This window comes from Spea bombifrons, chromosome 2 (assembly GCF_027358695.1).
Source record: "Spea bombifrons isolate aSpeBom1 chromosome 2, aSpeBom1.2.pri, whole genome shotgun sequence".
NCBI lineage: Eukaryota > Metazoa > Chordata > Amphibia > Anura > Pelobatidae > Spea > Spea bombifrons.
Genome location: NC_071088.1, coordinates 133,597,097 through 133,622,537, shown reverse-complemented (window position 1 = coordinate 133,622,537; position 25,441 = coordinate 133,597,097). Strand labels below are relative to the sequence as shown.

Genomic DNA, 25,441 nt, shown 5'->3' with positions numbered 1-25,441 from the left:
CAGTATATTCTGGAAAACTTCTCTGAAAAGCAAGATACCCATCTACTGTTTTCTGTTAAGCACGAGACGTGAATCAGAAGGTTTATTTGCAAAGCAGAGAGCATTTATTGGCATTTTTATTGACCGGATCTGCCAGGGAATAACCCCTAGGACTTAAAGCAAGCAGAACAATTAGCTATTTTGAAGGAACTCATCTGGGGTTTTACAACATCTGATTCCACCGGCTGTATTAAATCACTCTCGCTTGCGATTATGTGCTTCACCAGACATCTGGAGGCTTCGTCAATATTTATATTTTCCTGTGAAAAAAAAGAGAGAAAACTATTGAGCTTTACTACTTTAGGTTGGAAAAGAGAATAGAATTTCGATTGTACGGCACGTTTTTTCAAATTGAAGAACATAAGTCATATTTATTATGGGATAGATAGATTTATTGAATTAAGATTTTTTTTCGGACATTCATTGCATCTACAAATTAGAGATAAAGCCACTAAAAGATTATTTATGATGTAAAACATATATATATATATATATATATTTAAAAAAACACGGTCATTTTTAAAATGTTTTTATATTACTGAAATGATTTGGATAGTACGTTTGTAAGGCGGCCATGGATCAGAAACACCTGCTACAAATGGGGTTTTCAATCTTTTTTGCTTACTTTATAAAGGACATATTTTGTTTAAAATGACCAAATAAGGAAACTTTTGTTTTGGGGGTGTGGTTAGGGGGTGGGACTTTACTATGATGTTCTATGCCAGGGGTGTCCAACCTGTGGCCCTCCAGCTGCTGCGGGACTACATCTCCCATACTCCTCAGCCTGCCCCTGAGCTGAAAGAGCATTATGGGAGATGTAGTCTTGCAGCAGCTGGAGGGCCGCAGGTCGGACACCCCTGTTCTATGCAATGTATGACCTACTGGGTAAGGCATTAAGAAAAATGGGCTGTAGGGCACGTGATACACTCATGCCAATCAAACACTAGCTCCTAGAAAGCTGATGTGGGCCACAATTAGGGACTGTCCTTACTATACAGGGACACTTGGGAGATATGTAACTATGGAGGGCATTCCAGTATAGACTAAGTAAAGGCAATACTGGCACTCATCGACTAAGCGGGGGGGAAAATGGTGAAAACCTCAAAGACTTACAAGGGCATAAGGAAAAAGAGAGGGAAATTGTTTCGATGTATGGGGTTAAAAATGCATGATTATTATTATTTCTTTATGGAAAATCCACCTGCAAGAAAAAGTGTATACAAGATTTCAGAACAAGCAGAAGTATATATACAAACTTTAAAATTGTTTTTTTAAACATTTTAAAGGAAGATATCCTGGAGCGATCCTTTAAATGATGGAATTTAAGTGTAAATAATACCGCATGATAAAGCCGTTGTTCAGTCTCTGATATCGGGACCTGGCACACCTGGCAAATTCACCATTAGGAGGCAGCTGGCCTTAAAGTAACAGGGCCGCCCCGTCATCAATAGTCCAAGTTGCATGTGCTTTACTTGTGGCATTTAATATAGTGTAATATTTTTGAATTACAATAAAATGTGATTTTTTTTTGCTCAGATATACCATATTTGATTTATGTACATATAATTTGTAGATGTCAGGTTTTGCAGTATATTTCCTAAACGTGCTGCTAAACGTTAAAAACGTTCCGGAAAGTGATCAAATATAACTAGAATATGGGAACCCGGACTCATTTGTTGGAAGACGTATGGAGACAGGGCCAGCGTTTGGACCACCCGCCTGCTTTACCCCTCCAGCCACCTCGCGATGCTCTGATTTATTGCTGTGAAAGGTGGCCACACGGAAGCTGTGACGGGGGTCTCTGCCACTTCCACAGCATGGTCAGGAGGGGATCAGAGGACCTCCATAACTTGTCCATGAACCCCACTGCCCACAAAAAGGAGACAGTGGAGCAACTGTGTGGAAGGATGCCTGAAAACTCATGACTGTCCCACGAGGGTTGGGAGGGTTGGGAGATATGGTATTTGGTGGATGTTTCCAGAAATAAACGGCCCTTAATTTCACAGAATTTAACAGTAGACCGTCCGCAAAATGGTAAAAAAAATGTAAAATTTTAGTGTTTCCAGCCTCAAGCTTAGGGCGAAACGCGGCACAAGAAACCGGACCCACTTAACCCTTCATTTACAAAATAAAAAACAGATTTGCATTGGAACTTATCACACATCCATATAAACAGTTGCAGTTGCCGTACGTAATATATAACACGGCACAAGTATTGATACAGTTTGCCTTAAAATACACTTTCTTATACCATTCTGCTGTATACCGACACAAACTGATAATAATATACACAGAAAACGCTCCACAACATCAACCGAATGATCCCAGGATAGCTATATCACGGGGGTGGCTCATTGTTTTTATATTAATTCTGTTATAATAAACCCCAGTCCTCTAAAAAAAAAAATATATATATATATATATATATATTTTTTTTTTTTTTTTACTGTAAATAAATGAGATATTTATTTGGAATTAAAATATAATTTCCAAAACCAAAAGATTTTACATCACAAAACCTGAAATTTTTGACCTATGTGTCTACATTGTGTAAGTCCTGTTTATACATATTTAAAATGTAATATACCATATAAAAAAGGCATATTACGTCATTATGAACCAAAAAAGAATGATGCCCATGGGGGGGGCAGCATGGGCTATAGTGGGCCCTGACTGTTGTGTGGAGGACGGGTAGGCTTTTTGGTGGGAAATTTGGGGGTAGAGTTGGGGGTAGACTATATAAGTGGCTGTTTTCCTGGGCTTAGGAACCATTCTTGAGGTCAGCTTACCTGGTTGCGTAGCCCACCCTCCCTCCCTTTATATTTGTATTCTATCTTTGGGTTTGAAGTAATTGTCACAGTTTGTGGGGCGGCAGCTTGCCAGGTATCCAGGGGTTAATGTGGTGGTAAGTGAATTGATGGTAACATCTGGTGGGAGGTTCTTGGCTGTCAGTGCTGGAACCTCAGGTCAGGGTGGGGGGATCCGGGTATGTCCCTTCCTTAAGTGGTATTTGGTTATGGTACCTGGATTACTTGGCAAGCTTGGTGTGTTCATTGTGTTTATTGTATATATTTACATGTTCGTGTTTTGAGTCACTGTCCTTGTTAACGCACCAATGTTTATTGTTTCAGGTTTTCTTATCCATATTCAACGGTGTGTGGTGCCATTATTGGGGTTAATGGGGGGGTTAAGCCTAGCCCAGGAAATCGAGGCTACAACAGTCAAGATTAATAAAATTCCAGCGACCCTGCAAACAGTTAAAAAAGCGAAAGATATTTTAGGAAATATACTCCACATTCCACAGATACAAAATCTATCCATTTCAGAGCACAGCGGATCAAAGCAGAGAGCCAATCAGTGAAACTTCACAGCGGGAAATAATGGTTAGCGGGAAATTAACCGACACGGAAAGTCGAGAAATATTTTTAGCCTGTCCAACATATCAGTGCGATTAGAACAGGTCCATGGAGTTAACCCTTTAAGGACAAAGTGTGTGTTTCGGGAACACCAATTATTATTAACGGAAGGAAGGCGCTGACGCTGGGGGAGCGAGAAAAGGGGGTCATCTGGGGACAATACTCATAGTTTAATGTTTTCTATATTTATATGTTTTGTGAGTATTTTTTAGACTAATGACTAATGGCTACATACATGTGTGACAGATCTGGATTCGCCCCAAGGGCTCTGGACATTACTAACTAAGGCATTATTGTAGCTTTTGGGGCCAGCAAACTTTCTGAGCTCTTAGAAAAAAGGGGGCATCAGGGGAGCTGATTAGGGTCCTAGGAGGGACTGTCCCTCCTGAACATGGATACTTGGAAGGTACGCCTTTATTAACCTGCGATCCTCCTATTCCCATAAGACGGGGAAGGTGGAATCCAATAAAGATCTGGAACATATGGCCTTTTTGCAATAACATTTTTATTTAGTCTAATATTTGCATAATATCTACTAAACATAAAACATCTAGTAAAAGGTTTTGTTTGTCCTAAATTTTATTAGCATTTATTTCTATAGATTGTAAAACCCCTTCCAAAATACGATTAAGCAAAAGAACATTTTATTTTATCATTTTTAGCCTAAATTCACTAATATTCAATTAATTTTGTGTCCATAAATCATCCCAATTGCAAATGTTGGCGACCCTGGGTGGTTACAGTAAGTGGAATATGTAAAAGACAAAAATTAGAGAGAGCAATTTAATATTTATTGTTTTCGATAGCGCCATCATGTTCCGCTGCGCTGTACAAAGGGTCAAATGAAATATAGTTAGTTAGTCACGGCTAGTATCTCCTACAAGGAGACCATCATTGACCTTCCCTTACAAAAAATTACTGCAGTTTTTCTGCAGTTTTTTGGACATGAAAAAACTGCAATACTGTACTTTTACTGCAGTATTACTGCACGTTTACTGCAGTTTTACTGCATTTGTACTTCACTGTACTGCATTATTACTGCACATTTACTGCGCTTTTTTTTTTACTGCAATTATACTGCATTGTACTTCAATGTACTGCAGCTTTATTGCAATTGTACTTCCGTACAAAAATAACTGCAGTACAACTGCAGTACAGTGAAGTACAAATGCAGTAAAACTGCAGTAAATGTGCAGTAATACTGCAGTAAAAGTGCAGTATTGCAGTTTTTTCATGTCCAAAAAACTGCAGTATTACTTCAGAAAAACTGCAGTAATTTTTTCGTAAGGGTTGCATGGAGCAGTAGAGTACCAAGAAGTACCGTGGAGGTGATCTACCCACGGTTATTTGGCTGCCATCCCCTGGAAATTCCATCCTAGGGCTACCACAATGTGCCACTGGTTATGCCATGGCGTTCTTGGGCTCAATTCCCTGCGCAAGCGAGCAAATTTAAACTCAGATTTTCAGCTTTGGACATCATGATAGAGCAGTAACAAAAATAAGGTGGAATAGGTCATATCCAGTTTGTGATGTATCTTTTGTTCATTCGATGGTCACACTCTTATATGTTTTACGTCTCAAATAGTTTAGGGTATGCCAATTACAATTTCTACTAGAAATCCAAGCATGTGGTTAAAAGAGTTATCCTGCTTTGGTTGGCGCCCTGTGGACTTCATCCTTCATCTGCTGCCTCTAGCAATAGTCGCAATTTTCACTGATTGACTGAAAATGATGGAATTCCACTAAGCTGATTAATATTCCGTTAAAGGCCATTATTGCCGAAGGGTTGAAACAGGAGCAGTGTTTCAAAAACAAATGTAAATAACCATATTTTAAAGTCTCGCTTTGGAACCAGTTATACAGCAACAAACGCTGTCACATAAAAGGGACACGCCAGCCATCGTATGCACTTTCATGACCGAGTGGTCATGGAGGGATTTTGCTGTTTGGCCGAGCACCCCGCCTCACCCCCAAGGGTTGTGGAAGAGGGCTAAGAAGATCCACCTATACACGTGCACAAAAATTATGCCCATGAGGGCCAGAATGTGCCGGGGTGGGCCTTGACTAGGCCTGATGTCTTTTTTCGAGTTTTAAGGGGTGGAGTTTGGAAGGTTATTCAAGGGCAGGTGTCATTAGGTTAGGGGCCATTTTGTCTGTCACCCCTTCCTCGTAAAGTTTCCTGTCACTGATTGGCTGTTTGAGGAAACAATGCGCTGAGGACAGAGACGTATTTACCTCTGACGCTGCCCTCCTGTATTGGTGGGGCACAGGCGTGTAAATGGGTCGGTAAGGTAGATCTCCCCCTGAAACCAGCCCATTCAGCAGCTGCCCACCAAGAGAGCAATCTGTCCCCTGATTTTGTGAGACTGTCGGACCTGCTGACCTAGACCCAGGTCTACTCAGCCTAGGCCAAAATGCATCGCTGTGTGTAGGCCTAGGGCCTAGAGCTGAAGCTTCTCCTCTACAGGCACACGCTTTTTTTGTAGGTTTGATGGATCCATATTAAAATGGAAAGGCTACATAGGACACTGGATTGTCTCTTTAAATATAATATTACATCAACCTATTATACAGTAAGTCCTTGGAAGCCCATGTGGAATCATGGAGCTGTTTTCGGTGGTTGACTCCCTGACTTAATGTGCAAAAATAAGGGATATGTAATTTATTGCACAAGCTTGGGAAATATACTGTATATAGAATAAAGCTTTCTTCTTATGTAGCATATCGAACCCACCAACTACCAATGCAAGTACAAGTTGACTTTTTTTATATACAACACACATAAAAATCTATAGAATTGCTCAAAAATAAAACTTTAGGAGCCGTAGCATTTGAGTAGTGGGACGTGTAAAAAAGAGAGTGGACGTTTTACGGGAGACCCATCATGGTTTATAACAGCGGCTGCCGGTATCGATCGTTCCAGCTAAGCATTTCTCTGCAATAAGAACCCTAGGAACTTTTTCAATAATATTCCTTGGAGGTTTTTTGTTCGGAGAAGGTTGAGTGGTTAGTTTGAGAATATTTTTGTCACATTGTGCACTTTTACAGAACTCTTAGCAACTGCTCGGTAAAGCTGCGAGGATGGAAAATGTTCTATAAGCCAAAAGTTACAAGTCCGGCTTCTTTCCGGAGCACCTGGGGTTTGCCGGATTCAACCGGATTCTTGGTTTTAATAAATTTTATTTTTGTTGGCCGATTTTTTAAAGAAAAAATATAACAATGCCAAGGTGGGTGATGATTTGAAAGAGAAATTATCATATGAAAAAATTAATAGTACTTCAATTTGGATAACCGTGGCAACTGGTTGAGTTATTAGGGTCGGGGCCAGTCTGAGATGAGGTGTAAGAGAGTGAGGCATGAGGTATGTTTGGTTATGTGTGTTAGAGCATGTATGTTTTAGTGTGAAAAGGGCCGAATTAACTGCGGAGCCCATGGAGCAACTACTCCAGGGACCCGAAATTCTCAAGGGCCCTGCACCGGTTGCTCCAGGGCCTCGACGTTCTGATGGGGGTCAGCTGCTCACCTGTCCCACAAAGTGGTGATCTGATCAGGTTCTGCAATATTGGGCCAAGTGTGTTTTGGTGTGTGTTAGAGTGAGTGTTAATGTTTGCGTGTGTGCTAGTTCCTATGTTAATTATGGGGGGCAAGTGGGTATTTTGGGGCAACAATAACCATTCTTGTAGCGCCACAGAAAAATGATACTCAACCATTATTATTTTTTTTATTGTACTTAAATGTATGATAGCGCCATACATCACTCAATATGCTTCCCAACGCTCATAAATCTGACAAAATCATTGGGAAACATTTTCAGGTTCGACTAGCAATTATTTGGCTGTATGATAAATTCAAACTGCTGTCATCCTCATTAATATTGCAACAGCGGTTTTAATGCAATAATGTAAAACCGTACCTTTGCTGATGTTTCGTACCACCCCACAAAGCCGTGCTCCTTGCAGAACTGGTCCATTTTGACGCCGTTGTTCTTAAGGCCGTCTTTTCCCTGGTCGCATTTGTTGGCCAGAAGCACGGCTGATACGGGAATACCATTAGACAGAGTCAATTTAGAGTCTAAATCTTCTTTCCACTTCGTCACAGCCTCAAACGTTGCCGGCCTCGTGACGTCAAATACAATAAATGCTCCGACGGCTTCTCTGTAGTATACCCTTGTCATGTTTCCGAACCGTTCTTGGCCTATCATAAGAAAGTTAAAGTGATTAACATATTTTTATGTATTTCCATTTTCCTTGGTACGTTCAGGACAGGGGCTCATATAGTAGATAAGCATTGAAGCCTAGGGGTTTTTTAGGTCTCCTTATATGAACTTCTACTGGGCGCCTAGCCTTCTAGTGACCAAATGTATGCATGATCCCCAAAATGTTCTTTGTTTTTGTTCATCACCATGTCTATTAGCAATGAAAGTATATTTGTTATAAAGCGTTACATTCTGATACATGTATGTGCCGACTTCGACCTACCACTTGAGCAAAAAGAGGCAGAAAGTGGACCTCAAATGGAATGCGGGAGGCTGGTCCGAGATGTTTGGTCTTCGTTTTACCTTGCATATTGCATGACATTTATTTATATAGCGCCAGCAGATTCCGTAGCGCTTTACAATCAGAGCCGGTAGAATACATTTAAAATCACAAACAAACTGATACAAAAGGAAAAGAGGGCCCTGATCTTGAGAGCTTACAATCTAGTCGGTTGAGTGTCCTCTATAGTGACTGTGGAGGTTTTACAGGATTTATGTTGTGATTAGTGTTTAAGAGATTTAAAGAAACATGTTTTTCCCTGCAGCTGTCCTTCAAGGGCCGTGTTGACAATGCTACAAAAAGAAAGAGAATATGCAAAAAAGGCAGAAACCACCTGTGACCAAAAAATAACAAAAGACTCGTCTCGCCAAAAAAACATCTTGATGACCCCCAAGACTTTTGGGATAATATCCTGTGGACTGAGGAGTCAAAGGTGTTCTGCCAAGCAGAGCGTCCAAAATTCCTCCCCAGCGATGTTAGGTTTGATTGCACTTGAAGTTGTTACCGCCAAGGGTGGCCCAACCAGTTATTAGGTTTAGGGGGTGTTTTGATTAACTCTTTACTGTTCCAAAAACATAAATATACCGTATTTGCTCGATTATAAGACGACCCTGATTATAAGACGACCCCCCAAAATCTAAATATTAATTTAGGAAAAAAACAAAAAGCCTGAATATAAGACCCTATACCTACCCTATAGGAAAAAAAGTTTTAGTAGTAAATATTAATTCATGTAAACAATTTTTTCATATTTAATAAAATCTATGATTGAGAAAAATATATATTTTTTTATTTCCTTTTATTTGCCAACCTGCCCCCCCCAGTTATGCACATCTGCCCCCAAGGTTGCCACTCTGCCCCCAGAAATGCCTTAATCCCCCTTTATTTGCCACTCTGCCCCATGATGTGCCTTTTAACCCTCTATATGCCACTCTGCCTCCAGAAATGTCTTATGCCCTCCTATATGCCACTATGCCCCATGATATGCCTTTTAACCCCCTATATGCCAGAGTGGCATATAGGGGGTTAAAAGGCATTTCTGGAGGTATATATATATATAACTGCTAACAGCAATCAAACTCCTATCAAGCCAAGGCAGCCAGTACATGCTGGAACCTGGGGACGATAGAAGTGTGATTACAGCCTCCCTATGCCATGCTACCACCCCCCCCCCTTACACATCCATACTATCACACACACACTCATTCACAAACATTTAAATACTCATTCATTCCATTAATCACACATACACACACACGCTCAAACCCCCCCCTCACCCCACCCCCTCACCTGAACTGCAGATCTCCCACTCGCAGACTTCTGCAGGGGACCGGCTGTGCGAGCAACTTCTCTGGCCCCGCCCCCAGAGGAAGGAGGGGGGAGGTAGAATTATGTGACACTCTGCTAGCTTCCTGCTGCTAATAGAAGAGACGCTGCTCGGGACCAAAGCACCGGTAAGCAGCCTGGCCCCAGCGGACATTTGAGGTCTGATTAGAAGACGACCTCGATTATAAGACGAGGGGTATTTTTCAGAGCATTTGCTCTGAAAAAAACCTCGTCTTATAATCGAGCAAATACGGTATATATTAAAAACCTTAATAGTCCAATAAGGAAACAATTAGTCTCAATAGACTAATCAATAATAATGCAAATGCAAAAATTAGTTGGATGATCTGAAACATTAAAATGACAAACATTAAGTGACAAATAAGCAAAACTTGAAGAAATTGGGAACGGGGCAAATACTTTCCCACAGTGCTGTATATAAAGTATTTGAATTAGATGTTGAATTGCGTTTCAGAGCTAAACAGGAAAATGAAGTACAAATAAAAATACCGTAGGGTCTGAACTTTACTTCCTATAACTGTCTTCCGTTTGTAAGTCAGTCCCATGATCGCAAAGAATTTATCAGATAAGCATTAAAATCATGTGTTATTCAACAATGTCTTCATTATGATACTTTTTTCTACAAAATATTCAGACAGAAATCCTCTGTGTGGAGAAAACATCATTTATAAATATGTTTCAATGTTAAGATATATCTACATATTATATGGGGTCCTTCCATGTATATATATATATATATATATATATATATATACCGTATTGGCCCGAATATAGGCCGCACTTTTTCCCCCCACTTTAAGACTTTAAAGTGGGGGTGCGGCCTATATTCGGGGTCTAGCGCCCGACGCCCGGGACATGCAGGCAGCGGGACATGATACGCTCAGACAGCCTCCCGTGCCAGCACTTCCCACGGGGGGAGTGCCGGCACGGGAGGTTGTCTAAGCGCATCGTCCGAACGTCCGCACGATGCATTTTACACACACACCCCCCCCCCCGACTTACCAGAGCAGACTCCCGGGTGTCTTGCAGGGCCGGCGGAAGACATCTACGCAATAGGCGTATACAACTTCTGGTGCCGGCACTTCCGCTGAGTGCCGGCACCGGGAGTTGTATACACGATGTGCATAGATGTCCCCCTCCGGCCCTGCAAGACACCCGGGAGTCTGCTCTGGTAAGTCGGGGGGGGGGGGACAGAGTGGCAGCATATCTCTCGGGCGGGGGGGAGAGGACAGAGTGGCAGCATATCTCGGGGGGGGGCAGAGTGGCAGCATATCTCGGGGGGGGAGGACAGAGTGGCAGCATATCTCGGGGGAGGAGAGGACAGAGTGGCAGCATATCTCGGGGGGGGGAGAGGACAGAGTGGCAGCATATCTCGGGGGGGGGGAGAGGACAGAGTGGCAGCATATCTCGGGGGGGGGAGAGGACAGAGTGGCAGCATATCTCGGGGAGGGAGGACAGTGGCAGCATATCTCGGGGGGGGGGGGAGGACAGAGTGGCAGTATGTTTTTTGGTGCTTTTTTAAAGAAAAAACTTTTTCTTTAAAAAAGCACCAAACTTTTAGGGTGCGGCCTATATACGGGGGCGGCCTATATCCGAGCCAATACGGTATATATATATATAGATATATATGTGTGTGTGTGTGTGTGTGTGTGTGTGTGTGTGTGTGTGTGTGTGTGTGTGTGTGTGTGTGTGTGTGTGTGTGTGTGTGTGTGTGTGCGTGTGTATATATATATATATATATCTGGTATACGGTACTGTGTTATTCTAGTCTTTTTTCAATTATTTTTTTATTATTTTTTGTTCAGCTATCAATGCTATGAACAGTGGCGTTAAATTATGTCAAATAAGTAGAGACTTAGATTTATAAGTTAAAATGTAAAATTGAAAAATTCTACTTAATTTAAAAAAAATTGTATTTCTGAATTATAGCTGCTGATAATAATAAGTAGTAATAATAATAATATTTAGCAGAGCAGGTCAAACATCACAATAAAATTCTTGTTAGTTTTTTTTTTTCTCCAATTTGTCCACAAAAGTATGCAAAAATGTACCGTTTCTTGACTGAAATTTGTGAGCTGTTTAAGTGAAAACTGGGGTAAAAACTGCAATACCGGAGAATCTCAGGGTGAAGGAGCAGATTCTTGGGGCCACACAGTCCAGAGCTATTCTATGCCGCTGTGATCCTATATAAGACTCCCAACTTGTGCTTTCGCGACAAGTATGTTATGGTTGATATCCCTGCTTGAATGCAGGTGACTCAAGTAGAAAAAAAAAAAGTAGATCTTTAAATAATGACGAGTCAAGTTTTCCATTTGCCGAGTAACTACATAGAATATTCACAATGGGCTATTAAATGGTTAACATGGCAGGGGTCTCAGCTTACTTAGGAAGTTTCTATTGGCTAACAGTTATTTTTTGTTAGAAAGGCCAGCAATAATTATTAAAATTCTTAGATTAATTATTTGGGGGGCTTGTAATTACATCTTTAGGCTTTGAACTTGGTGGAGATGAACAGGGTAGCAGGTCTGTTGGACTAGGGGGTGTATAATAAAAAAAGCTTAAGGCAGCATTTACACTAGTACTGTGTCCTTTCTGTGCTCCTTTTAAACAGTCCATTTGTATAGGGTAGGTCTAGATTATGCGCATTGAGCACTGTTGTCCTTGCTATAGGTTTTGGAACACTATAGCTTGGGTTTGCCCCCCCAGCCCATCTGGCCAATTCAGCCCTTCTAGGAAGTGAAGCTTCTCCAAGACTGAGTTTTTTTTTAATATAGAAACATTCAATTTTAAATGTCACCGCAACTCAACCTACAAGTCAGCGCTTAGCGTCTAATTCTCTTTAGTGGAAAAAAGTCAGAAAAAAAAATGAACTACATAAAAAGTATTTATTATTATTTATTTATTATTTTCTTTGTCATTTGGTAAGTTTATTATATTTTTATTTTATTATATTTTTATACATAATGCTTAACACTTTTCTATTGTTCATGTCTTTAAAGTGGCATTATATCTGATTCATGTCATTTGCTGATCATTTTTTAACCTGTAAATAATAGCAAAATAGATGATTCGAATTTTTATTTTCCCTTTGCCGCGTCTGAAGATCAAAGCTTTGCGGTTCTGGCATGCGGAGCTCTCATGCATGTAATCTCTCTCACATGCTGTACGAAACGTACGGAATTCCCTGCGTCGGAATGCCGGGGAATGCAAAGCTTGCACTTATCGGTATGCAGCACTCTCATGGGTACAAATTGTGTATTTTCTTTTCTGAAGTTATTAATTAATGGTGTATATTTATATATTAAATTATTAAAGTGATCTATAATTTTATACATTAAAAATGTAAAAAAAATATCCTTAATGTATTCAACAATACGGTCTAAAACTGATGGTCTTATGCTACCAATTGGCCTAACGAGTCAGCCTTTTTTAATCACTTTTTACTTATTAGTTCCTTATGATAGTTTTATGCACATCAGAAGCTTTCTTGATTTTTTTTTTTACTGTGTTTGTCTGTACTACTTCCACTGGAAATCTATTCCAGGCATCTACTACCCTTTCTGTAAAGGGTTACACCTCGGTCTTTCACCTTCCTTTTTATTAAACATGCTTCCCCCTTGGACTTTCTTTAATCCCACGACAAAGTCCGAACGTATTACTCAGATGGACCATCTCATTGCAAGCGTAATCCTTTTTTTATACGTAACCCGCGATGGTTACAATAAAACAGACACAAAAACTGGCTTTATCGTAATATTTGGCATCTAGAGGGGAAAATGCAACTTCTGGTGGGGCCGGTTGGGGAGATCAAAGATCTCCATTGTCCATTATCCACCATGGAGCACTGTGCGCGGCCCCGATTATGACCTCATTCTGTGCCGGCCATGCAGCGCACACCAGAATGTGACATCATAACAGCATGATAGACGGCGACCACGGAGATAAGTGGTAGGTGGGGGCTGGGGTGCTCCCCTGAGTCAGGTCTATAATCATACAGTACAGGGGGGTGAGTTTGGAGGAAGAAATGGGACGGTATTATTCTAAGGGCAGAAGCAACAGGAAGCCAGCATCACACGTCGAAAATCGAAGGACTGTAATTATTCACTCATTAAACTTTCACACTGCATAGACATTATAAATCAAAAATAAAAAACAATGGCACCGATTAGCAGGAGATTAGAACGTGCTAATAGGCTATTAGTGACTCAGTTTAACACAACAAACGTGAAACATAGTAACACCTGTGTGCCAAACCTAACATAATCCCCCAGAAGAATGCGGAATGGTACGGGAAAAGCGCTAATCAGCGTGGCTGAGGCTCACACGGTGTTTCGAAGGACTAATTAAGACTTCTCTGCTAAAGAAGTGCCCCCCACTCCCATGTCTTGGTATGAAATAACGTAGCTTCAAGTCCAATATTTGCATTAATCAAAGCAAAAATCATTAAGGGCTCTGAGTTTTTGCTAAAGCACTGGCAAGTTATTATTTTTAACCAGCTATTAGGATCCTACATTTTGTGGCAGAGGGGTCAAGATGCTTGGGAACATCACGATGGGTGAGCTTCAACAACAGGTCATGAAATAGACGTAGAGGCACCTAGATGTTGAACCTCCAAGCATGAACACAGTAGCACATATTAAGATGCACATGCCAAGAGGCTGCATGCGTTACTAACCTAGAGATCACAAAACTTTGGTAACCGCATGAGTGGACCAGAATGGATGAGGTCCATGACCTTCATGGGTTTTTCAAGGAGATGTATCACAGTAGGGTAACCAAAGAACGCACCAGCTCTACCATTTTTTCTGCCGACATGGTGCCCAGTTTGGCAAAATGATGCTGACATCCCCCAAATTTGCTGGGACAGCATACAGCTGGAAATGAGGCTAGTTGTCACGGCTGTCCTGGAAAACTCAGGAAAGTTGGCAGCTATGTTACAGGATAGAAATCTAATAAAACATATGAGATCAATCTCCATTTAGCTGAATTATTATGATTGTTTGCAGTTGCGCACATTTTAGTGTTCCTCTTATAATTCCTGCTCTTGTTGGTAGATGAATTAATGATGGTAGATGAATGAATAGTAGATGACTCAAGGTAGATGAATTAAGATAGCTTTTACTAACACTTTTCAAAAATATATATATTTTTTTTAATACATATCGTTATCATAGCTTATTAAATCATTTTGTTTGCATTTTTCCCCCATGGGAATGACGTGTGGTCACTAAAGGGCATATTCGTTATCCCATTCCGAGAACTTTGCATTTTATAGTTTGACCATGAAGAATGCATCATATGATCTTTTAGCACATGACTTCAAGCATCTCAAACAAGTCTACATTGTACAGGAGGAAACCATCTCCCTGCTGCCTCCAATCTTGAAGAGGACTTGGACTTACAGACACACACATACAAGATCTGGCTAAGATTAGATTGGGCTAAACTCCGGGGGTTTTAATAAAACCTTAAAACAATTAACGTTAAGAACATGCCAGCTAGGATCAGTCCGTTCTTTAAGAATGTCCTCTTCTTGGAGGATTAAAACTCATTACTATTATTTATACTTATTTACATTCACTGTAACTTTTTTTTAAAACATTTTAATCAAAATTAGATATATTGGTACAAAATTAAGTTCACATGGATTAAAATGATAATAATATAAAGATTTTTTTTTTAAGACCAATTTCCTCCCAACACAAGCGTCTGGAGAATCACATAATTGAATAAAAATACAGATTCTCTACAAAAAATAAATAATATACATAGTGTCCTTACTGAGAAGAGCAGCCGAGGGCTCATATTATTATATAGGGTCCTGTTAGAGAACGGCAGGTAGAGACTTATGGAAATGTGGTATCATAACTGCTCTCCTTAATGTATGTATATCTAAATCCAATCATTTCATTGGAACCTTTTCTCTAGGAACCTTAGATGGCTTTATGGCTTATAGAACTATATGGTTATTGATAGAACGTGATAGCGACCACTTTGGGAGACAATCTTATGGAATGAATGAAATGTGCTATTGTGTAATTAATAACTATATTTTGATTCCGCAGGGATCTTTATATTATAATCTTGTGTAATCTTTATATTATATTTCTATAGCCAGAGTTTATGGGGTCTATTTACTAGGGAGAGTAAACAGGAGAGTTGTGTTTCAGCTCCTTGACTCCACTATACATTATAAAGGGCCAAACCTGGTGAGCTTCTGCTGCAGGAAGAGCTTGGCTGGCCCTGCATAATGTATAATTAAATTGGTGAGCTTCCTCCTCACCCATTGAATTATGCATTATACAAGGCCAGCACAGACCTTCTTGGTGGAGAAACCCGCCAGAGCTGGCCCTTCATAATGAATACAGCTCTACGGAATCTGCTGGCGCTATATGAATAAATGTAACGAATAATAAAGCGAGATCGTGGACATCAAAACTCTCCTGACAGCTGTCTATTTAGTAAATAGACCCCTATTTGTGACCCATGTTTCACGTTCAATACATGGCTACAGGATTGTTTCAAAGTCACCCAAACAATGATACATTTGGGACAGCATACTTTTACACAGGTGGTCCAAAAGGAAAAATACTACTAAACCTAATGAAAAGGAGAGTAGATGCAAGGGTATACAGTCTCTATACAAAGTCGGAGAAATGCCATATTCATTGTCATTCTCTGATATAAAAAACCTCAGCAGATCTGACATGTTATTCTTACCTCTGAAAGTGTAATCATATAAGTGCGTTTCCATGGCAACATCTAAACAGTGAGGTTTTTTTTGTGTCACATGGCATTTAAGTGTACCTGACAGAAATTACCTATTTTTCATGGAACAACACATATCCCCTTCAACAATACTTGGGGACTTTCAGGGTCTGGCTACCCGGAGCCCCCCCCATTGCGGGATGCACGTAGCTAGTAGGTCCCCCTGGCGTCAGTGGGCAGTCCAAATAATATCGCGGGTGGTCCCGCCGTCATTGGCGGCCCCATGATGTCAGTGGATGGTCCTGCCAACATTGATGGCGGTCATACTGACGGTGCGGAGGGGAAGCGGGCAGAGAGTGCCGCAACGCCGCCCCCCCCGCGCCATCAAGCTTGCCCACAGTGGCCCAGCAACCCAATAAGCCCTTTCACCGCTTTTGTAGTAAAAAATCCCATAACCATTAACACGTGAAAGCATAACCAACGCTGTGTGTCCAGGCTGCATGTCCAGCTGTTGAAAAAGACAATCACCCACTTCCAGCTGACTGAGAGTGGTGGGAGTTGTGACCATATACAATATAGACACCGTAGCTAGACGATTCCATATAGCATTAAGAGACATGTTTTTAAAGTGACACTTCAACCATTCTACATATAATTAATGTATATTATAGCTGAGTGGACCCTTTACATTTCCATTGTCCCCCTCTTCTGCAGAATCCCCCCATATGCACCTTTCCCAGCCCCCGGCTATTTTTCCTGAATGGCTATTTTCGGCCAAATACACTCGTATATATACTCCAGCGCTGGCTTGGTGAAAACTGCAGCCGGCGGTCTAATGAGACCCCCGTGCATCTATGCAGAAGCGTTCCCATTGATTTCATGCAGCCAATGAAAAGGCGGGGAGCTGCTTACCTTTTGACTCAGTACAGAGCTTATATATTTATTTTTTATGAATTACTTTAATATATATTCTTCTTGATTGGGCCGTAAACTGTCCCTTTAATCAAAGAAACACACAATATATTATATATATATTTCTGAGTGCTATTTTGCATTGCATATCCAACAGTTATATATATATATATATATATATATATATATATATATATATATATATATATATATATATGGATATATATATATATATGACGGTCCAGAATAAATTTCGTGTGCCAGCACCCTGCCCTAATTTGATGCCTAAGTGCGATCTCAATGCGAATGAATGCACAAAAATTAGCTGTGCACGTGCGCGGTACTCAGCGCTCAGTACATGCGCAAGCCCTGTGCCTGAAGAAGACCACTGTCCAGACGTTTATGTCCCAGATATTGGGGGTTATAGAATCCTTGGTGATATACAGTACCTATCTGATAAATACAGTGATATTTTACCCTCATTCATTTACACAAAATAGTTTGTAGGCCCAGTAACATGAATACTCTATCATTACGAACAAACACCAGCACTTTATATAGAATTTAACCCCACGTTTCTCAGCGCAGAGAGACTTTACAAGGTGCCTCGGGTGCTGGAGAGCTAACGGAATGTGTATGGGAGGTGAGACATTCAACATTTCTTGTGAACTAATTTACCGATTACTTATTTCAGCCTCCTAACTGCGATATCCCCATCGGATAAGAATGTGCCTTTTCTTGGCTTAACCCCTTGCGTTCCAACTTGCTAATTCCGTCGTGCAACCATAAAGATTGTAAGCTCACAAGATCAGGGCCCTTTTCTCCTTCTGTACCATTACATCTTAATGTGTGTTAATGTCACTGTCATTTTAACTTGTCGTTGTTAAATATTTCCACTGTTCCCCTATTGCAACACCGCTACGGAATCCGCCGGCGCTATATAAATTATACAGAGATGCAAATTGAATTTGGACAAAAATGCCATGATTTAAGCAAAACGCAGAATTTCTATTTCTATCAACGCATGCAGCCTAAATCAAAGAGATTATTATAGTAGCTGCGTCCTATTTGATCACTTTTATCATCAAATTCATCAAAATGGAATGAATCAAATAAATGATGTTTTATGATAGGTACGTAATTAGCCTGCGGATAGGAGATCGTGCCATTACTCACCAGCAATGTCCCACAGTTGTAACCGTACCACCGTATCGGAATCCCAACTGAGCACTTTTAAGGCGAAATCGACCCCGATGGTTGCTCGGTAATGCGGAGAAAAGTTTTGGTGGACATAGCGTTTAATGATACTGGTTTTCCCGACTCCCAGGTCCCCAATCACCAGGATCTTATAAAGGTGCTCTTTCTGGTGGCTCTGCATCTTGGCTCCCAAACTGCCTGCAAACTAATCCCATGCTCCCTGGTGAAATCTTGCCAGGGTCATGAGGAAGGAGAGGGAGGAGGAAAGGGCAGAGAAGATCACAAATAGAAGACGGAGGAGGGGAAAAAAAAAAACAAGAACGTAAAAGACTCGAAACGTTTCAAAAAAAATAAAAATGATTAAAAAGAGGAATAAGATCTCATCAAGGAAGTGAGAAAAAAAAAGTCAGAGTGCAGCAAACATATTAGAATAAGTGTGATCACAAATGTATCAAGTGTCTACACTCTGTAATGGAATGCAACTATCACGGTTTACAGTTTAAGAATCGGCGGGGAGTTAACGTTTATTGAGTCGTAGATTTATTATTGTTTTTATTTATTTTTTTAATTATTATGAAGAGGCGTTCTGGTGCAAAAGCCTGGGAAGTGGTCTTCTTGCCCCAGGAAGCAATGGACTGGTTGCTATGGTGATAAGACCACTTTTGCATCAGATGTGTTCTTTAGCAAAAAACAAAATCTCTAATATTTGTTAGAGAAACATAGGGAATGTAGCTTTTTTGAAAAGTATGTAAATACAATAAAGTATAGAGCCGCCCAATGAGGAGTTTAGTATACAGATGCCCCCCCCCAGTGTTTTAAGTTCAATGTTTGAGTCAGGGTTGCATTTATGAGGGTAGCGCCCATAGGCGTGACAGCCACCACAGGACCTACTTTGAGGAGCTCCTTGTTTTGCGTGAGCTCCATTATATCCTCCTAGGCCAGAATACTCCACTGGCTCAGTTTGTTGATCATCCCTCCTTTATTTTTCATGCATTTTTCAGTAATTCCAGTCCACCATCAATAAGGACTGTAGGGATGTCCCTTGGTTGGTTGTAGAGTGATGTCCACGCTTGGGAGCCCTCATTGTTTTGCCCTGAGTGATTTTCCTCCAGTTTGTGGGTGAATCGGAGAACGCTTTTAATGGCCACACATGACAACTTGCATTGACTTCATATTCCATAGTTGGTCTATGATACACGATACTTTAAAGTGCCTTTGTGTGAGTGACCTTAAAGACAGAGAACTCTGGAATCTAAATTTATGTGGCTTTTATATTTTTTTTGAGTTGTGCGCTCCCCTTTCTGTATATTTTTGAAGAACATATAGTGTCAGGGGAAGGACTGACTAGAAAACGTTTTCCACTCTGCTCAGAAGATTTGTTTGTGCTTTACCCCCAAGTTCTTCCTCTACGACGGCTTCACAACTAAAGTTGATTCATAAAACAGTTAACGCTATCCAGAGGAGGTAAGATTAAAAAAAAGACATTTATATTTAGTAGGTGACGGAATCTGCAATGTTTAACACATCACACCAAAAATAAAAGAGCTGGTCCTGATGTTGACCACCACTCAGTGTTACGTTAGACCTGCCTGTCTATTTTCTTCTGGTAGGCACCCAAGGTGTAGCTCGGATTACATGTTGAGCTGTATGGACTGTATTATCAAAATAATTATTTCGCTAAAAATAGAATATTCCTTAACAATCGAGCTGCTTGAAAGTTGATGCTTACCAAGCAACTCCCCCCATTCAATAAAAATATATTTCAAAAAGTGGGTCCCCCAAACCCCTTACAAGCTATAAAAAGAGCAGAAACCTGGTTCCCATGTTGGTATTTCAAACGCCATGATATAACCACCACTTGACCGCTTGAGACATCACAGCGCACATGGTGATTCCGGAATTGTTACACATGCTATGACATCATTGATCAAAATCCAAGGAAAATTTCAGAATAAAATTTCCAATATTTTGCTTAGCCCTGCTGCTGCTACCAGCTAGCCCCCTCTGTAGGCATCCAAGCCATCATAGTTCCCGACAGCTATATAGTCTTTCCCTCAATGGAGGTGTTACAATGTACCAGATGTAGGCAGTGTGTTACAATGTACCAGATAAAAGCTACAGACAGCCTCACCAAAGAGAGTGCAAATTAAAGTATTTTGGGAGTCTTTTAAATGTTTTTTTAAATGCTTAGCCTATGAAGAAGCTGCAGCTCCAGAGCTGCAGTGCCACGCCTCCTCTGTGGTCCGACAATTCATGCCATTGATTGGCCGCTCCCATTGAAATTATTATTTGCCTGAATAAGATATAGACATTCTTGAGAGAGTTCACAGAAAGGATGTCACAACGAGTTTGAAGGATGGTCCTTATCAGGAAAGACAAAGGGATCTCAATATGTAAATCTCGGAGGAGAGAAGAGGGCATGTGATAGAAACATTTAAGAATCTACAATGATTTATCAAGAGAAATGTTAGAACAAGAGGGGTCATAATCTAAAACCAGAGGGTCAGAGGCTTAGATGTAAGAAAGTTTTAATTCACTGAAAAGATGGTAGATAAGTGGAGCAGCCTCCCAGCATTGGTATTTTTCAACCTAAACATAAAACTCAGTGCTGTATACCGTAATGTCGGTCAGCGTTGATAAATACCTTTCGTCCCAATAATCTCCCTTTATCTGCAGACCTGGAGGCGCCATTGCTGTCAGTCATGTGATATTCTGGGTGACTTTTCCTGCTCAAACACCGCACTGAGCTGATGTTTTATGGCAATGCTAATGAAGTCCTTTCCTCCATAGACGTCCCTTGCTCAGAAGGTCTGACTGGGTGATTAAGACTGAGTTGTTCTATTGTTTATCATAATGAGTCAGTGTATTTGTCTAGTAGATTGGGGCTCAGGTAACAGAACTAGGCCACATACAAATGACTGATAGGCCGGAAAACGTCATATTATACAAAAACTAGAACTGCTTCAAGAAAGAAATATTTTGAAAACATATTTTAATCTCATACTGATAAATAAAATCATTGGTCTTAGTTCCTCTTCAAACATGCACAGCTTACGGTTATCCTGACTATAAAGAAAAGACGAAGAACCGGCTAAGACTCTTATTTGGAGTGAAATTCTATGTTTCTATATTCTAATGGACTCTAATGCACATTAAAGGGTATAAAAGGGGACCGGAGCGTTCTTTCAAAATATGTTCTTGAGTATAAATAGTATTTAAGTCGCGCAGGCGTTTGTTCAGTAACCACGTCTATAAAGCATAAGAGATGATTGAGTCGTGTTTAAGAACATTTAGATGAATGTCAAGAATTTGAGCATGACTCCTGAGAGCCTCCTGAATGACTTACTGACCGTGGCAAGAAACTTAAAAGCAGAGCAGATTAGACATTCTTTCATCCTTTGGATGTTCTCATTTCCCTGCCTTTTATAAATCGGAATCCTTCAGACGGTGAGATTTTGTTAAAAAGACAAATTTCTCAATAGAGTTCCCCCCAAAAAATAAATAAATGCAGAGGCCTTGGCGACAGAGGTCATCCTTCGCTATAGTCTCCAGTGTTACGTTGTGTACCGTTTTACTTGCCGCTATAATAAACAATATATATATTTTTTTACAGGGATTCCATCCGTCTTGAAGACGTTTATATGGGGAACAGTCACGCAGTCACATTAAGCTTTGAATTAAGCGATAAAATATTTTTACTGCTGACGAAACGCTTTGAGTTACCAGAAGGAGACGTGAATCTGGAGAAGAGGGGCCGTGCAGCTAAAGTAACAGCCCAAATGACATTGGGAACATTTTTAAAGCAATTGCTGGTTGTAAGTTACCGAGACACCGAAGAGATAACGCTGTTTTCGTTTTGGCTGGAGGGCAAGAGACTCGGAGAATAAAATCACCCCGGGGGATTCTGACCACTTTACGAATTCGTTCCTGCTTCCGCTTCCAAGTCGGACCGGCATTTGTTAAAGGGTTTTGGAGCAAGCTGCCCCCCCTCTTCTCCGTGCCGCTAGTTGCAGGTATTACCCCTTTCAAGGGAGGGACAAGTGGCACAATTGATGACCCCTGCAACCATGACTGGTACCCCTTGTCTACGTATCTATCTTTCTATCAATCTACATCAGAGCCGACATCTGGGGTCTTGGTGCCTGGAGTAGGGTCGGAGATTTGCCCCATGCTGAAGTCATGTCAGCTTCTGAAAGCAGAAGGAGCCACAGGGCCTTGCTCAAGCCTGCTCCTCACCTAGTGGTGCCTGGGCAGCTTCCACTCTTGCCCCATGAAAGTTACGGACCAGATATAAATATATATATATATATATATATATGTATAACACTTTGACGTTATAAAAGATAATCGCCTAATATTTCATTCATACCTAGCAAGTAGAGATTGGACTAAAGTGATTTAGAGTAAATATTCCCAGTGCTGAAGTCATCTTAAAACCCCCATTGCCCCATCTGAAGTCCCCTGCTGCCTCTCAGTGAGTAAGATGACCCTTCTCTCTTAGGGAGACATTCTAGGAGTGCTCCAAGCAGGAAACATGGTGTGAGAGATTCCATCCTAGATGACGGGGAAGCACCTTTTACTCTCTGGCTTCGGGTATTCTCTTTGCGCATCAGCGAATATCCTGATTCTTTCTCAAAGATACAGAACCCTTCTGTTCATTCTGGTATTCAAATCATTTTTATCTAAGACCTTCGTTGGGTACCTTTGAGAAAGCCTAAAAAAACCCGTCAGATTGAAGGGGAACTGTTATAGAACGTTACAAAACGGCAGGACTTCCACCAATATGTCCACGTGGTGAAATGATGCACTTTGCTGATACTTTGCCAACAGTTGCTGATGCATCCGTAGTAGCGCGTCATTCTTACAAATATCCGGTGTGTGGTGCTTCAGAGGTATTTAAAAAAACGCGCATGAATGAGAACATTTGACCTGCTCATGAAAGAAAGCACTTTTGTAGAAACATCATATGTTGCCATGTTTGCATCAGACATTCACATGACATTGAGGTTGACCCCCGTCAGTGTGACGAATCACATGAACAGGGAAATGTCAAGGGATTATTTAAATGTTACTTTTAAGGCTTTCATTCACATTTCTTGCAGTTTCATAGTTTTTACTTTTTTTTAACTCCTGTCTTTGGTTTTACAAATAATCAAACCAAGTCCCCCAGCTTTTAAAATGAAATAATGTATTCATTTTTATTATTATTATTATCTATTATTTTTCTCTATTTATCTTTTTTTTAATTATTTTGTTTTCATTTGAAGTTGCTGTTCCACTGCGTCTGCTTTTGTACTGCATGACAATTAAGTACTTCTGGTAAAATTATGAATGAGGCATAATTTGACATATTTAAAGAGACAGCCTCACCAAGGATGAATGACGTATGTTTGTTATGTTTGCTGGACATGCCCGGTGGAACGCTAAGTGAACATAAAACCATAGCGTGCCAGGACTACCTGTCCAGCTCTGTCCACAGGGAACAGCAGGGCTTAAGGTCCCACATAACGCGTGCCCATACAGCGGGAGGAACCCCTTAACTACCAGAGGCAAGGTCATACAGGGGTAATAGCCATAAACTGGAACAGGCGGGAACCATAGCCAGGGGCAAGCTGAGGTGGTTCGCAGGGTAAGGGAAGGAACAGGCCAAATAAGCACAAATCATTTCAAGAACACATTAGAGACAACACAAGAGTAATAGAGTCTGAGAGGACCAGGTACTTATCGGCCTGATAATTAGTCCTAACGAGTAAGAGCAAGCGTGTAAAAAGGTGGAGGACAACAGTAAAGCGGCTACAGGGCAGAGGTCCCGGCAATATCCGGCAGCGCAGAAAACTGCCTGATGAGCATAATATAATGGAGTTCTAACCCCGCTCCAGTCTGGTCGGATATCATACTTCAGTCTTTGCTCCTCCAGACCCGGTAGGAAAAAGAAACGAAATAATTCGGAGAATCCGTCTCACCAGGACCGACCCGGAGCTAAATGCGAGTGCTTAGAATATACATATCGCATTTAGCCAGATACGTCGACAACAAATCTTTGGTTTTTTTCCCGTGTTTGTTTTTTTTTTAGATTTTCTTTCCCTATTTTGGGCTCTGGAAATATGATCCTGTAACCCTTTCAGGGCCAGCCACATCTGTGATACAAGTCTACCCGGGATGTCAACAAGGTGTCTCGCTTTTTGACAACTGCAGAAAATCCTTTTTGTACACTGTAGCGGGGCTCGGGAGATAATTGGCACCCATCTTCCCCAGCGGTCCATGGAGCATGGCTGCTTGTTACCATGGTAACCCATGTGGCAAAAGTAAAAGTAGAAGCAGGTATTGAGCAATCAATGGTTAGCACGCAGGAAAACTGTCTGCTAATGTTAAGGGAGAAGTAACCGTATATATATATATATATATATATTCTACCTATATTTAACCGTGGAAATTACAGGGCTAGTACGGCAAATGATGCCCTGACCCACACATAAATACATACACATATACACGCACATACATGCATACATAGCTTGGTTAATGTTGTTGCTTGAATAGCCCCTGCGATGCTTAGGCAGCCTATGGGTAAATGCAAATCTGTGTTGCACAATCCCCTTGCCCCGGCTGAGTAACATGGGAGTTGTTTTTTTTATATAAAAATAGACAGCCTTTACTTCCCTGCACCGAACCGAACCGAACCATGCTACTCTCTGATAATCAAAAAGTTAACGAAAAATCTTAAATCTTTATTTATTCTCTAGATCAGTAGAGTGACTCTCCAAATTAAACGAGAGAGAGAAAAAGGGTGCAAAGTGTTTCAACTTCGATACGCTTTTTCTTTAACTGGATTGGAGCGATAAAATGACAGTTTTAATGATTTTCTGTAAATTTTAATTGAGCTGGAGGGCTATAATTGAGGGGGAGGAGGGGAGATCCGCTAATGAAGCTTAATTCGCTTTGTTGTGAATTGCAGAGCAGTTCCCGAGACTCTTCAAACATTAACTCTTTACTAATTCTTCACAAAGAATTATAACCGAGGTAAAGATGTCAACTCATTCCCCTATGATTACCGTAAGAAGGATGTAATGTTCCAAAACTGTTCCGTTTATCCATCACCCTCTCAGTAATGTAAAGCTGGATTACACTCCATCTAAGCCTCTGGGCCCCTCGTTTTAGATTATGGTCTCTTGTTCTAAAGTTTCTCCTCCTTTGAAGGCGGTACGTAGACAACACAATAAAGTGTAGATAAAAGCGTCGCAGGGTGCTGGGGTGTATGGTCGGTGGCATGAGTAGCAAGAAGAGGGA

General features: G+C 40.8%; 1 protein-coding gene across 1 annotated transcript; it reads right to left on the bottom strand.

Annotated features, from left to right (window-relative positions):
- Positions 1–81: 81 nt before the first annotated feature.
- Positions 82–18,404, bottom strand: RAB38 (RAB38, member RAS oncogene family). Its single transcript, XM_053456563.1, has 3 exons — positions 18,134–18,404; positions 7,369–7,649; positions 82–299 (listed from the first exon to the last, which is right to left on the bottom strand). Exons 1-3 carry the CDS (start codon positions 18,333–18,335, stop codon positions 147–149), a joined length of 636 nt encoding a protein of 211 aa, XP_053312538.1. The 5' UTR covers positions 18,336–18,404; the 3' UTR covers positions 82–146.
- Positions 18,405–25,441: the final 7,037 nt, after the last annotated feature.

Excerpts from the sequence above, each read along its gene's own strand:
- RAB38 (XM_053456563.1), bottom strand. The coding sequence starts at position 18,335 with ATGCAGAGCCACCAGAAAGAGCACCTTTATAAGATCCTGGTGATTGGG. Across the intron at positions 7,650-18,133 it reads ACAACTGTGGGACATTGCTG|GCCAAGAACGGTTCGGAAAC; the intron begins GTGAGTAATGGC and ends TTCTTATGATAG. Across the intron at positions 300-7,368 it reads GGTACGAAACATCAGCAAAG|GAAAATATAAATATTGACGA; the intron begins GTACGGTTTTAC and ends TTTTTTTCACAG.